The 13342-nt window shown below is 37.0% G+C and overlaps 1 protein-coding gene across 13 annotated transcripts in view; it reads right to left on the reverse strand.

Annotated features, from left to right (window-relative positions):
* GPHN (gephyrin) overlaps positions 1-13342 on the reverse strand; it is a 640157-nt gene that overhangs the window by 275627 nt on the left and 351188 nt on the right. For all 13 annotated transcript variants that reach the window (XM_059059572.2, XM_059059574.2, XM_059059562.2 and 10 more), the window contains 2 exons: positions 7389-7455; positions 1202-1474 (listed from right to left, as the gene is read on the reverse strand). In XM_059059572.2, coding sequence (XP_058915555.1) covers positions 1202-1474; positions 7389-7455 — 340 coding nt within the window. The remainder of the gene's footprint in view (positions 1-1201; positions 1475-7388; positions 7456-13342) is intronic.

The raw sequence follows: 13342 nt of genomic DNA on the forward strand, positions 1-13342 counted from the left end.
AAATGAAGAATGACAAAATTAGCTTAGATTTCAATGGTACAAGTTTTTTTTAAGATTGAAACTGATGGTACTTTTAACTCTTTTAATTAAGAGTAAAAGAAAGAGAACATATGATGATTTAATAATGTATTTCATCAATCATTTCCATAAAAACAAAACAAACCTCACGCACGACTTAAATACTTACTAGCCTTAAGTAAGGACTTAATGGATCACTGAATGGATTTGGAGTCAGAATAATCCCATCTTCAGTGAAAGAACCACCTACTTGTTGTCTGAATGGACACTTCCAAAGGATCTCTATGATCCTTTCCAATATATACATTGTCAAAAAATCCTCTCATGTTATGCTCATAGCCAAAGTATCTGGATGAGCCATAAAACTTTAAAAATTACTTCAGATAGTGATTAGATTAATCTTTATACTCTCAATGAACTATCATTACTCCCAGAAGTGATATGCTACTGTCTGAAGATTTTAAAGTGTACAATGTGGGTTATACTAGATATGGATAATAATGTAAATCATGTTCTGTGACTTTAAGATGATAACTAAATTTACTGAAGTACTTCATGGTACTATATTTACTCCCAGAATTGTTCAAAGAGAACTTGTAATACTTTGATGCTGTTTTAATAATATTTATTACTTTATTAAATTAAAAACACAAATATCTTACATCCATTTCTTCTCTTTATGACTGGGGTAATTTGTGTCCAATAGTTAAATAAGTGCTACTTAACTGCTGAAAAGCCTTGTCTTTAAAAAAAATATTTATTAATCTTCCTCAGCTAATTTCTTGAACCACCTTAGGTATCTTACCTTCAGTTTGGTGCTCCTCTAAGAATTTGTGAATATCTGATGTTCTGAATACATGAACATTGTATATTTACTATGATCACAGAAATGACATCTTCAAAGAGTTCTTAAATGTCACATTGTTTATCATTAGAGCTATTACTTCAATAGATAACAGCAGAATTTTTAATGCCTCAGAACTCAGAACAAAACTTCAATGCTTTCAAAAACTAAATAATGCAGGGAATATAGCTGTGGAGTGTCATGAATATCCCTGTTCATTTTTAAAGGATGCCCTGAAGTGGTATTTAACTTATGGAAGAATGGGATGGAAAGAGAGATGAAATCAATACATTTACCTGTGGGTCCTTTAGATCTCTGGGTCTCTCTCAGCAGGCTTACCTTGGCCGCAATGGCTGCTGCAGTTATATGTGATGAAGAACTATCTTCTGTTGAAGCAACACCACTGTCTTTCTTCTCTTCTTCCTCTTCTTCACATTGAACCCCTTTGTCTTCTGTCTGTTTATGGGGGCTAGTTGTGGGAGGAGGGGAAAGAGGTGGTGGTGGGGAAGGTAAATCTTCAAGTTCATCATGCACTTCTTTTACTTTTACAATGGCATCACGTAAAAGGTCAATGGCATGAGGTAGGGCTGGCAGTATGAACTGAAAGCATTCCTGTATGCAAGAGGAAGAAAAAAAAATGAAGATAAAGCATTTTTATAGGTATACAAAATGGCAGCAATCAAATGTGTTTGTGATTTTGGATCACAAATTTTGGATTTATTTGTGATTTTCTCTCTATCTGTCTTAAGAATGAATCATATTTAATGTATTGTCTTTGCAATGCAAAATATGAAGTAAGAATGGTATATATTACAGTATTCTCCATAAGCTGAAGAACTACACTATATAAGCACACAGTACATTTTTTTTTAAAGTAAAATTTCTATACAACTTTGGGGTTTAAAGATACATTATGAGAGAGCAGGTAAGAATTTTTACCTTTCTGGTTAGAGAAGGATACTAGAACTAACAAACCAATTGAGTACTGAACTATTTTATTCAGAGAGCTAAAGTTCTGACTACAATCATAAAGTATAGCTGGACAACGTTGTACAATATGTAAAAATAGGTATAAGTTTGTACAGCATAGAAGTCAATATAGTCTCTCAGTTTCTTTTTTTTAGGGGGCAGTGAAGGAAAGTAAAGCATATACTGCAGGGTGTCAAGCAAGGAGAACAGGCAGCTAATGCTCAAAATATATCCATTATTACCTATATTGTATCACCAAAAGAAAACAGGTGAGAATTTTAAAATCAGAACATAAGGCCAGATATGTTTGGGGAAATATGTTTGAGCAGAGGTCTTTCTCTTTTACATTTAAAGTAACTTACCTTAAAATCTAATATGTAAAGAAATATCTTACAATTTATGGACTACCTGGAAGGTATCTAATCTTTTAACCTACTGGAAAAAATTGTATAGTGAAGAATTTAACTTTAATCAAAGAGAGGTCTGGCCTTTACTCTTAGCTTTTGGGAGATGATCTCTAGTTCCTTTTTATGTCATGCCTGATAAGAGTGTTTCTGTATGCCTGGGGGCTTTGGCCACTGAACAGTCTAACAATGTGGTTTACTATGAGGGCTTTGGGAAACACAGTATCAGTTTTGCCTCTGGAAAGAACTGGGAATGGCTGACTAAAGGTCAACCATGTGGGCAATATGTGATCAAGTCCTAATAAAAACTCTGAACACCAAAGGCAAAGGAGAATGTACGTAGTTAGCAATACTCTGTGTATACTGTCTTACATTGTGGCTAAGAGGAGGTGATGCTTCCATGATTCCATGGAAGAGGATGACCAGAAGTTCCCTGTTTGGTACCTCTCTTAGACTCTGCCATATGTGCTTCTTTCCTTGGCTGATTTCAACCTGTGTCTTTTCCTGTAATACAACATACCCATAAGTATAACAGCTTTCAGTGAGTTCTGTGAGCCCTTCTAGTGAATTATTAAAAGTGAGGGTGATTTTAGAAATCCCCTCAATTGCAATTGGTGTCAGAAATGAGGGCAGTCTTATGGAGTGCTCCAACTTTGTAGCTGGCTAACTTCTGCAGTTGGTCAAAACTCCTTACAGTTGGTGTTAAGAAGTGGGATTTGATAAAAAGACCCTGACTCACTGAAACTTGTGATCTGGGAAGAGGAAGGAAAAGAGGGTGGGGGATAACGAATCTGTAGAGCCTAGATGAACACAGGGTCACCCACAGTATGGAACTGCAGCCGTACTGTAATTAGTTACTGGAGACAAAATTAGCAATGAAGTTTTAAAATGAAAGATCTAACTCCTAAGGAGTTATGTCAAAGCACAAGAAATGCAAAATGATAAAAAACAAAGTAAACACACAATTTCTTGGTTAATGGTATCTGTACTCGTTAAAACAAAAGTAATGGAGAATGTTGGGGTAGATCCTGAGGCTGGGCCAAGTTTGGATTCTGAATGGTCTAACATATAGCTGCTAGCCTCAGAGCTGCTTCCCAAGGAAAAATTTACGTTGAAGCAATAAACAGTAACTAAAGTTGGACTGATTCATAAGAAAATGGGGAAAAAGAAACAAGAGATTCAAGGGACTTGTCCTAGCAGGGTGGAAATATTTAAATGGTTATTAAGAAATGTATGAAAAAAGTGAGCATTGATGGGGACAAAACTGAGGTCTTAAAGAAGTACTGCTGTGGGCTGAATAGACAGACTGGAGACACTGCTGGTCTCCTAACATTAAGGGGTCCTAAACAAATCTCTATTTACCCTGGTTTGGAGGAATTAAAAAAGTTAGGAAGCAAAGAAACCTTACCTTGAATCACCTTAAGTGATGGACCCATAATCTAATCAATATAAGGTCTGACAAAAGGGTCTGGATCCCTTGACCCAACCCAGGCCTTAGAACTCCAAGGCCATATGCACACAAATGGCTAAAATCATCAGGAGACAGAGAAGAGACTTTTCTGGGACTCCTTGACACGGGAGCTTCATGTACTGTGATTCTATAACCTGTTGAAATCCTAATGGGGGTGGGGGTACAGCTAGAATGGGAAGATATAGGAATGCAATAGTTGATGGGATTAAGGTGAATGTTTGGATAAGAATCAGAATGTTTGGAAAGTGAACTTTATGTGAAGTGGTGAATCTCCTTTACCTGAATGTATTATGGGCATGTATGTTGTGTCTGACTGGAGAATTTGCCCCCTACCTCATATTGTAAAACAGCAGGCATGTAAATCCACTCTTCCACCAATATAATTGGACATGCTAAATGGGCCCACACAGTTCATTAATTTGCTGTACAAAAGCCCTGTGTGGAGTGCAGACTGGGCTTATAGCAAAAACTTGTGAGTGCCACCCAACAACAACTGCTGGGATTTTGGACCAGAAAATTTCCATTTGAGAGACAATTACTACTTGCTATTTGACTTTAACTGAGACTGCCCTTTTGACTAAAGGACACAAAATAATCCTAAAACCTGAAATATCCAAAAGGTCTTGGGTAATTTCAGAGAAAAGCTCTAAAGGGGACGGCAATGCCCAGGAGAGTTCCATAATAAAATGGAAGTGTTGCATATAGAATCATGCTACCAGGAGAATGCAAGGAGGTACTCACGAGCAGGCAGCCTCTTTTCACCTAGGGCTGACTTCGGAACCACCTGAGGAGCTGCTGGATCCTATGGCCACTTGGGCCACTTGGGCGGTGCCCTATAAACAGCTTTCTATTGATCAACAAAGAGCTGCTTGGTTTATGGATGGCAATTCCAAGGTGAAGGGACAGCATCCTGTTTGGAAGGCCGCCACTCTGATTGAAGAAGGTAAAAACAAATCAGCTCGATGGGCTGAACTACATGTTTGTCCCTATGTTTGGGTTTTTACTGAGTCACAGGAAGTGTCCAAATGGCCTGGCCATATGGTCAGGCAGATGGGCAATGGAAAGCTGGTCTATTAAAGGAATACCTGTATGGGACATGGCCCTGGGGAAATCACTCTGGGAACGTTAGGGGTATATTAAAGTAGATTATGTTAATGCCCACAAGAAGAACTCCCTTCCAGAACTGGAAGTTGATTGGTACTCGCAAGCAGATATCCTGGTATACTTGCTTGACATGGCCATCTGGGTCCATGAAATGAGTGGACACTGGAGGTCTGTAGCAATGCAGAGATGGGCTGAATCTAGATATATTCCTCTTACACTCTGAGACACAAAATGCCAATAAGAACTGTTCTGTCTGCTAAAAAGAGAGACAGAGAGGCAGAGGGCTATGCAGCAAATTCTACAGGGGAAAGTCCTACACATAGCTGTCACGTTAGACTGATGCTTTAGTCCCTGGAGGCTACAAATGGGTCCTAACAGGTATAGACACTTACTCTGGTATGAACTTTGCTTATCCCAGAGTAGATGCAAATGTTCAATGTACTATAAAAGGACCAGAACAGAAGATATTGTATCAATGACCATGGAGGCACACTTCTTCAGACCAAGGAACACTTTCATCCTCAGAGCAATAATATGATAGAAAATTGAAATGGGCAATTGAAACAGTTGTTGTCTAAAATGTGAGGAGATAAAGTCATGAAGCCTTCATTAGTGTGTGATCACACTCAACAATAGGGAAGCTAAGTGAGAGTTCCTTCTAGACAGATTCCTTTACTTTTCTGGGAAGAGGGGATAGAAAAGGATGTTTGTACAACTATACTTTTCTCTTTACGATTAACCTTTTTCATTTTTCCCCAGGTCACCTCAACTTTCTTCTTTTCTTCCTGATGCAATGGTCCTAGAGTCGACTAGGGCTGCAACTGTGGGTGCCAGAAGCAGGGATGATTCTCAAGTCCAAACTGTAACTATACTTTAAAATCTTTATGTCAGAATTCCTAAGGGCCTGATGGTGTAGACTATGTCTTACTCCATCTGGCCAAATTGGGCTTGACAGTAAATGCAGTAATATTGCCTGGTGTTTCAGACTGCCTACTAGCTCGGCACCTATGTAACCTTAACCTTATCTTATATGAATGAAATGGACTGAGAGTGGGAAGTACTTGCTAAACTAGTATTACTGATGGCAATCTGGGCCAGCCCAGTGGCCAAACCAACGGTCTCACTCAAAGATGTTCAAAGGAAATGTCTGAGTACAAATGGAGAGAAGGAGGAATGGCAGTTGAAGGTAAAGGAATGAGTAAATGCATTATGCAACAAGGGAAGTCCAGTATTACCTTGGTGTCTCAAAAGAAGCTTAGAACAAAGATGATATTGTTTCTTGGCTCAGCTGTAGCAGATGCCAGAAAGGGAAAAGCCATATGTTGCTGAGACTACTCCTGCTTTTGGAACCTGACAAGTCTGTAAACCTGAGGAACATCGCTCTGGGACATGTTCTGATCATATGATATGATGACAACTAGGATAACTGTTAATGTCTGTGTAGGACTCCAGTAATGTGACAGTATCTTTCGACTCTTATTTTTCAGGTTATATTTACTAATATACTATGATATGTTATAATACAGGCATTGTTAATAAGATTATAATGCTGATATTGATGGTCATATATACTGGGAATTTGAATTAAAGCCTCCTCAATAAGCAATACCAATGGGAAATGATTGGCCTGAGCAAGAGAGCTAATTTCTATGGTAAATAGCTCTGTTAGAATGTATCACATAGGGTACAAATAACAGTAGATCAAGATGGAAAATTAGTAAATGAGTACAAAAATATGAAAATTTGTATAATGGCTTTAGAGGATGAATTACCTGTTTCTCTAAATCTATTCCTATCACACTCTGGCTCCTCCAAATCTTAGGCATATTCACACTGCTACTGATGTTGTGTCTATAATATACATGCTATACTAAATATAGATGGCCAGCCATACAAATATGATTGTTTTGTTGTAAGAAAGCCTCGGCCAGAGGCCAGGGGGTAGCTTGTGTAATAAAGAATTAACCTTACCCAAAGAGAGTCTGGTCTTTGCCCTCAGTTACTGGGAAATGAAAGGAGGAGTGTTTTTGTTTGTCTGGAAACTCTGGCCACCAGACAGTCTAACAGTGTGATTTATGATGGGGGCTTTGGGAAATGTGGTATCAATTTTGCCTTTGGAAAGTGCTGGAGACTACAGGTATATGGGCAGTATATGATGTGCCTCAATAAAAACTCCAGATGCTAAGAGCTTAGAGCTTCCCTGATAAGCAATAATCCCTGTATTGTTACACACTGATGCCTGGAGAGCAATGTGTTCATGATTCCACAGGAAGAAGATATTAGAAGCTCTCCATTTGGTACCTCTCCTTTATTCTGTCTTATGCACTCCTTCCCTTGGTTGATTTTAATCTGTATCCTTTCCCTGTAATAAACCATAACCATGAGTATACCACCTTTCAGTGAGTTCTCTGAATCCATCTTGTGAATTACTGAAACTGAGGGTGGTTTTGGGAAGGCATTGAACTGCAATTGGTGTCAGAAGTGAGGGTAGTCTCATGGAGTGCTCCAACTTTTTGTTTGGCTCTCACAGTGGCCAAAATTTCTTACACTAAACCACATAAATCTCAAGATAGCTTACCTGAGATCCTTTCTTGCTACCTGGCAAGTTAATTATGAGAGTTTTCCCTCTAATTCCGCATACAGGCCTGGAAGGAAAGAGAAACCTGATGAATACTAAATTAGAATGATAGTTGGTTTAAATACATTCAACAACAAAGATCAATCATTGTACTTTATATGTGAACAACTGTTTTAGGAATAAAGTTGTTACAGCTAAAGGTTCACCAATTGTTATATAAATTGGGCACTCACTCTGGCTGAGGTTTTCATAATAATGGTTAGTGCAGGGGATTTGAAAAATGAGCTGAACATGAAATCAGAATAAATTAGCGACTTTAAAGAAATACTGGCCAAATTATCTTCTTCCTCTAACTTCAACTTTTTCATATCTCTTACAGTTCCAAGAATTCAATGAGATAGCATATTAAAAATGACTAGTATAGTAATATCTATGTTCAAAAGTCTAACACATAAGGCATTCATGAGTTGAGTGAGATGTTTAAACTCTTGCTTCTCAAGAAGTCTATAAGTTTTAAAGTAAGACAGGTCTCTCATAAATTAATAGCAGTGGGGACAACTTAGAGAGCTCAGCTGTTAACTGATTCACTGATAAACAGTGTCAATTTAAAGTAGAAAGGTCTTTCAGAGATCATTTCAAATTTTCAGGCCACTTTTAAACCAAGTGGTCAGATAAGAAACATAAACAGTGGAAAAGCATGGAAAACTGGAATAAAGAGTTGAAGGCCTAGACTTCATGAGAGTTCAAATCATGCTCTTCCAATAATTGGCTGTGTTACTTTGACCTGGTAATGATATCATTTCCATCATTTGAAAACAAAAGGACTAGATTAGATTAGTCTATTTCTAAAATTTCACAACTTAGATTGTAAGTCACATAAGAATCTTTTCCTAAAACTTCTGATTTTCTTCTTTAATTACTTTAACTCTTTGAAATAACCTAAAATTGTCTTTTATTTTATTTTTTCTTGTCCTATTCACAGTGTTTATAGCTAGTTAAAACTTTCCATACGCTTTTCTTTTTAATTGAGATATAGTTGACAAATAACATTGTATTAGTTTTAGGTATACAACATAATGATTTGATATGTGTATATTTTGTGAAATGATTATCACAATAAGTTAATATCCATCACCACACATAGTACAATTTTTTTCTTGTGATGAGAACTCTTAGAAACTTTCAACTATACAATACAATATTATTAACTATAATCAACATGCTGTATATTACATCCCCAGGATTTATATGTGGAAATTTGTGCCTTTCAACCACCTTCATGCATTTTACCCACTCACCAACCCCTGCCTCTGGCAACCACCAATCTGTTCTCTGTATCTATGAGTTGATTATTTTTAGATTGCATAATTAAGTGAGATCATATAGTATTTGTCTTTCTCTGACCTATTTCACTTAGCACAATGGACTCAAAGTCCATTCATGTTGTCACAAGTAGCAAGATTTTCTTATTTTTATGACTGAATAACGTTCTATAGCATATATATATATATATACCTCATTTCCTTTATCCATTTATCCATCAATGGATACTTAGTTTGTTTCCATGTCCTGGCTATTGTAAATAATGCTGCAGTAAAGATGGAGGTGTAGATATCTTTTTGAGATAGGGATTCTGTTTGCTTTGGATAAATATCCAAAGGTCGAATTGCTGGATCATATGACAGTTCTATTTTTAATGTATTTAGGAACCTCCATACTGTCTTCCACAGTGGCTGCACTAACTTACACTGCCATGAACAGTGTATGAGGGTTCCCTTTTCTGCATCTCCTCTCCAACACTTGTCATTGTTTTCAATAACAGCCATTCTAATGGGTGTGAGGGGATATCTCATTGTGGTTTTGAGTTCCATTTCCTGAATTAGTGATGTTGAACATCTTCTGATGTGCCTGTTGGCCATCTGTGTCTTCTTTGAAAATATGTCTGAAAAATACAGATCCTTTGCCCATTTTTTAATTTAAAAAAATTGTTGTTTCGGGCTTCCCTGGTGGCGCAGTGGTTGAGAGTCCGCCTGCCGATGCAGGGGATACGGGTTCGTGCCCCGGTCCGGGAAGATCCCACATGCCGCGGAGCGGCTGGGCCCGTGAGCCATGGCCGCTGAGCCTGCGCATCCGGAGCCTGTGCCCCGCAACGGGAGAGGCCACAACAGTGAGAGGCCCGCATACCACAAAAAAAAAAAAAAAAAAAAAATTGTTGTTTATAAATATTGAATATTAACCACTTATGGATACATGATTTGCAAATATCTTCTGCCATTTGGTAGGGTTTCTTTTCATTTTGTTGATGGTTTCTTTTGCTGTGTAGAATGTTTTAGTTTGATGTAGTCCCATTTGTTTAATTTTGCTTTTGTTTCCTTTGCCTGAGGATACATATCCAGAAAGAGACTACTAAGACTGATGTGAAAAGTATACTGCCTATGTTTCCTTCTAGGAGTTCTATGGTTTCTGGTTTTACATTCAAGTCTTTAATCCATTTTGAGTTAATTTTTATGTATGGTGTAAGATAGGGTCTAGTTTCATTCTTCTGCATGTGCTATCCAGTTTTCCCAACACAATGTATTGAAGAAACTGTCCTTTCTCCATTGTATGTTCTTTGCTCCTTTGTTGTAAATTAATTGTCCATAAATGTATGGGTTTATTTCTGGGCTCTCAATTGTGTTCCATTGATTTATGTCTGTTTTTCTGCCAATACCATGTGGTTTTGATTATTATAGTTTTGTAGTATAATTTGAAATCAGGGAGTGTAATACCTCTGCTTTGATCATTTTTCCTCAAGATTGCTTTGGCTATCCAAGTCTTCTGCAGTTCTATACAAATTGTAGGATTTTTTGTGCTATTTCTATCAAAAATGTCATTGGTATTTTGATGGGGATTTCACTGAATCCATAGGTTGCTTCAGGTAATGTGGATATTTTAACAATGTTAATTTTTTTAACATGAGCATGGACTATCTTTCCATTTCTTTGTGTCTTATTCAATTTCTTTCAACAATGTCTTATAGTTTTCACTTCTTTGGATTAATTTACTACTAAGTATTTTATTCTTTCTGTTGTGATTGTAAAAGGAAATGTTTCCTTAATTTCTCTTTATGCTAGTTCATTCTTAGTGTACAGAAATGCAACAGATTTCTGTATGCTGATTTTGTATCCTACAACTTTACTGCATTCATTTATTATTTTTAATAGTTTTTCTGTGGAATCTTTAGGGTTTTCTATATATAAAATCATGTTACCCACAAATAGTGACAGTTTTACTTCTTCCTTTCCAATCTGGATTTCTTTTTCTTACCTAATTGTTCTAGCTAGGACTTCAGTACTATGTTGAGTAAGAGTGGCAAGGTGGCAAGAGTGGGTATCCTTCTCTTGTTCCAAATCTTAAGAGAAAAAATTTTCAGTTTTTCACCATTCAGTATGATGTTAGCTGTGGGTTTGTCACATAGGGCTTTTATTATGTTGATGTATGCTCCTTCATTTTATTGAGTTTTTTCTTTTAAAATCATAAATGGGTGTTGACTCTTGTCATATGCTGTTTCTTGGGCATCTATTGATATAATCATGATTTTTGTCCTTCATTTTTGTTAATGTGTTGTATCATGTTGATTGATTTGTGGATACTGAACCATCCTTACATCCCTGGAATAAAGCCCACTTGATCATGGTGTATGATCCTTTTAGTGTATTTCTTTTTTTTTTTTTTTTTTTTTTTTTTGCGGTATGCGGGCCTCTCACTGTTGTGGCCTCTCCCGTTGCGGAGCACAGGCTCCGGACACGCAGGCCCAGCGGCCATGGCTCACGGGCTTAGTTGCTCCGCGGCATGTGGGATCTTCCCGGACCAGGGCACGAACCCGTGTCTCCTGCATCGGCAGGCGGATTCTCAACCACTGCGCCACCAGGGAAGCCCCTTTTAGTGTATTTCTATATTCAGTTTGCTAATGTTTTGTTGAGAATGTTTACATCTATGTTTGTCAGACATACTGGCCTGTAATTATCTTTTTTGTATGTTGTTCTTGTCTGGTTTTGGTATTAGGGTAATGTTGGCCTCATAAAAAGAGTTATGAAGTGTTCCCTTCTCTTCTAGTTTTTGGAAGCATTTGAGAAGAATTGGTATTGTCTTTAAATGTTTGGTAGAATTCAGCAATTAAGTTGTCTGGTCCTGGATGTGTTTCTTAGGAGGTTTTTGATTACTGTTTCCATCTCCCTACTAGTGATTGATCTATTCAGATTTTCTATTTCACGTGGATTCAGTCTTGGAAGAATGTGTGATTCTAAGAATTGATCCAGTTCTTCTAGGTTGTCCAATTTTTTGATGCAGAGCTGTTCACAGTATTCTTTGATAATCCTTTGTATTTCTGTGATAGTGGCTGTAATGTTTCCTTGTTTCTGATTTTATGTATCTACACCTTCTCTTTTTTCTTAGTGTGTCTAGCTAAAGGTTTGTCAATTTTCTTTATCTCTTTAAAGAACCAGTTTCATTGACTTTTTTTCCATTGCCTTTTTTAGTCTCTATTTCATTTATTTCTGCTCTGATTTTTATTTTCTTCCTTATATTGATTTTAGACTTTGTTCTTTTCCCCCCCTAGTTCCTTTAGGTGTAATGTTAGACTGTTTATTTGAGATATTTCTTGTTTCTTAAGGTAGGCCTTATTGCTATAAACATTCCTCTAAGTACTGCTTTTGCTACATCCCATAGATTTTGATATGTTGTATTTTCATTTTATTTGTGTTCAGGTTTTTTTTTTTTTTTTTTGCGGTACGTGGGCCTCTCACTGCTGTGGCCTCTCCCGTTGCGGAGCACAGGCTCCGGACGCGCAGGCTCAGCGGCCATGGCTCACGGGCCCAGCCGCTCCGCAGCACGTGGGATCTTCCCAGACCAGGGCACGAACCCGTGTCCCATGCATCGGCAGGCGGGCTCTCAACCACTGCTCCACCAGGGAAGCCCTGTTCAGGTATTTTTTGATTTCTCCTTTTGATTTCTTCATTGACCCAATAGTTGTTCAGTAGCATGTTGTTTAGTCTCCACATATTTGTGATTTTTCCAGCTTTCTTCTTGTATTGATAGTTGATCAGGCCATGGCGGTGGAAAAGATGCCTGATATGATTTCAATATTTAAATTCATTGTGACTTCTTTTGTGTTCCAACATATGGTATATTTTTGAAAATGTTCCATGTGCAATTTAAGAAGAATATGTAGTCTGCTGCATTTGGATGAAATGATGTGTATAAATATCTTAAGTCCACTGTTTCACTTAAGGACTATGTTTCCTTTTTGACTTTATGTTTGAATGATATATACATTTCTCTATGAATTCTTGAATTTCTTTCATCAATGTTTTATAGTTTTCAGTATACAGGTCTTTCAATTTCTTAGTTAAATTTATTTCTAGGTATTTTATTCTTTTTGATGCAATTGTAAATGGGATTGTTTTCTTAATTTCTCTTCCTGATAATTTGTTATTAGTGCATAGAAATGTAACTGAGTTTTATATATTGATTTTGTACTCTGAAACTTTACTAAATTTTTTTATTAGTTTTAACTTTTTTTTTTTTTTTTTTGGTAAAGTCCATAGAGTATACTATATATAATATCATGTCACCTGCAAAGAGAGACATTTTACTTCTTCCTTTCTGATTTTGGTAACTTATTTCTTTTCCTTCTCTAATTGCTCTGGCTAGGACTTCCATTACTATCTTGGATAAAAGTGGCAAGAGTGGCTGTCCATGTCTTGTTCCTGATCTTAGAGGAAAAGTTTTCAGTTTTTCACCATTGAGTATGTTAGTTGTGGGCTTGTCACATATGGCCTTTATTACATTGAGGTATGTTCCCTCTATACCCACTTTGCTAAGAATTCTCATCACGAATGGATGTTCAATTTTCTCAAATTTTTTTCTGTGTCTATGGAGATGATCATATGATTTTTATCCGTCATTTTGTTACT

Source organism: Kogia breviceps, chromosome 3 (assembly GCF_026419965.1).
Source record: "Kogia breviceps isolate mKogBre1 chromosome 3, mKogBre1 haplotype 1, whole genome shotgun sequence".
Taxonomy (NCBI): domain Eukaryota; kingdom Metazoa; phylum Chordata; class Mammalia; order Artiodactyla; family Physeteridae; genus Kogia; species Kogia breviceps.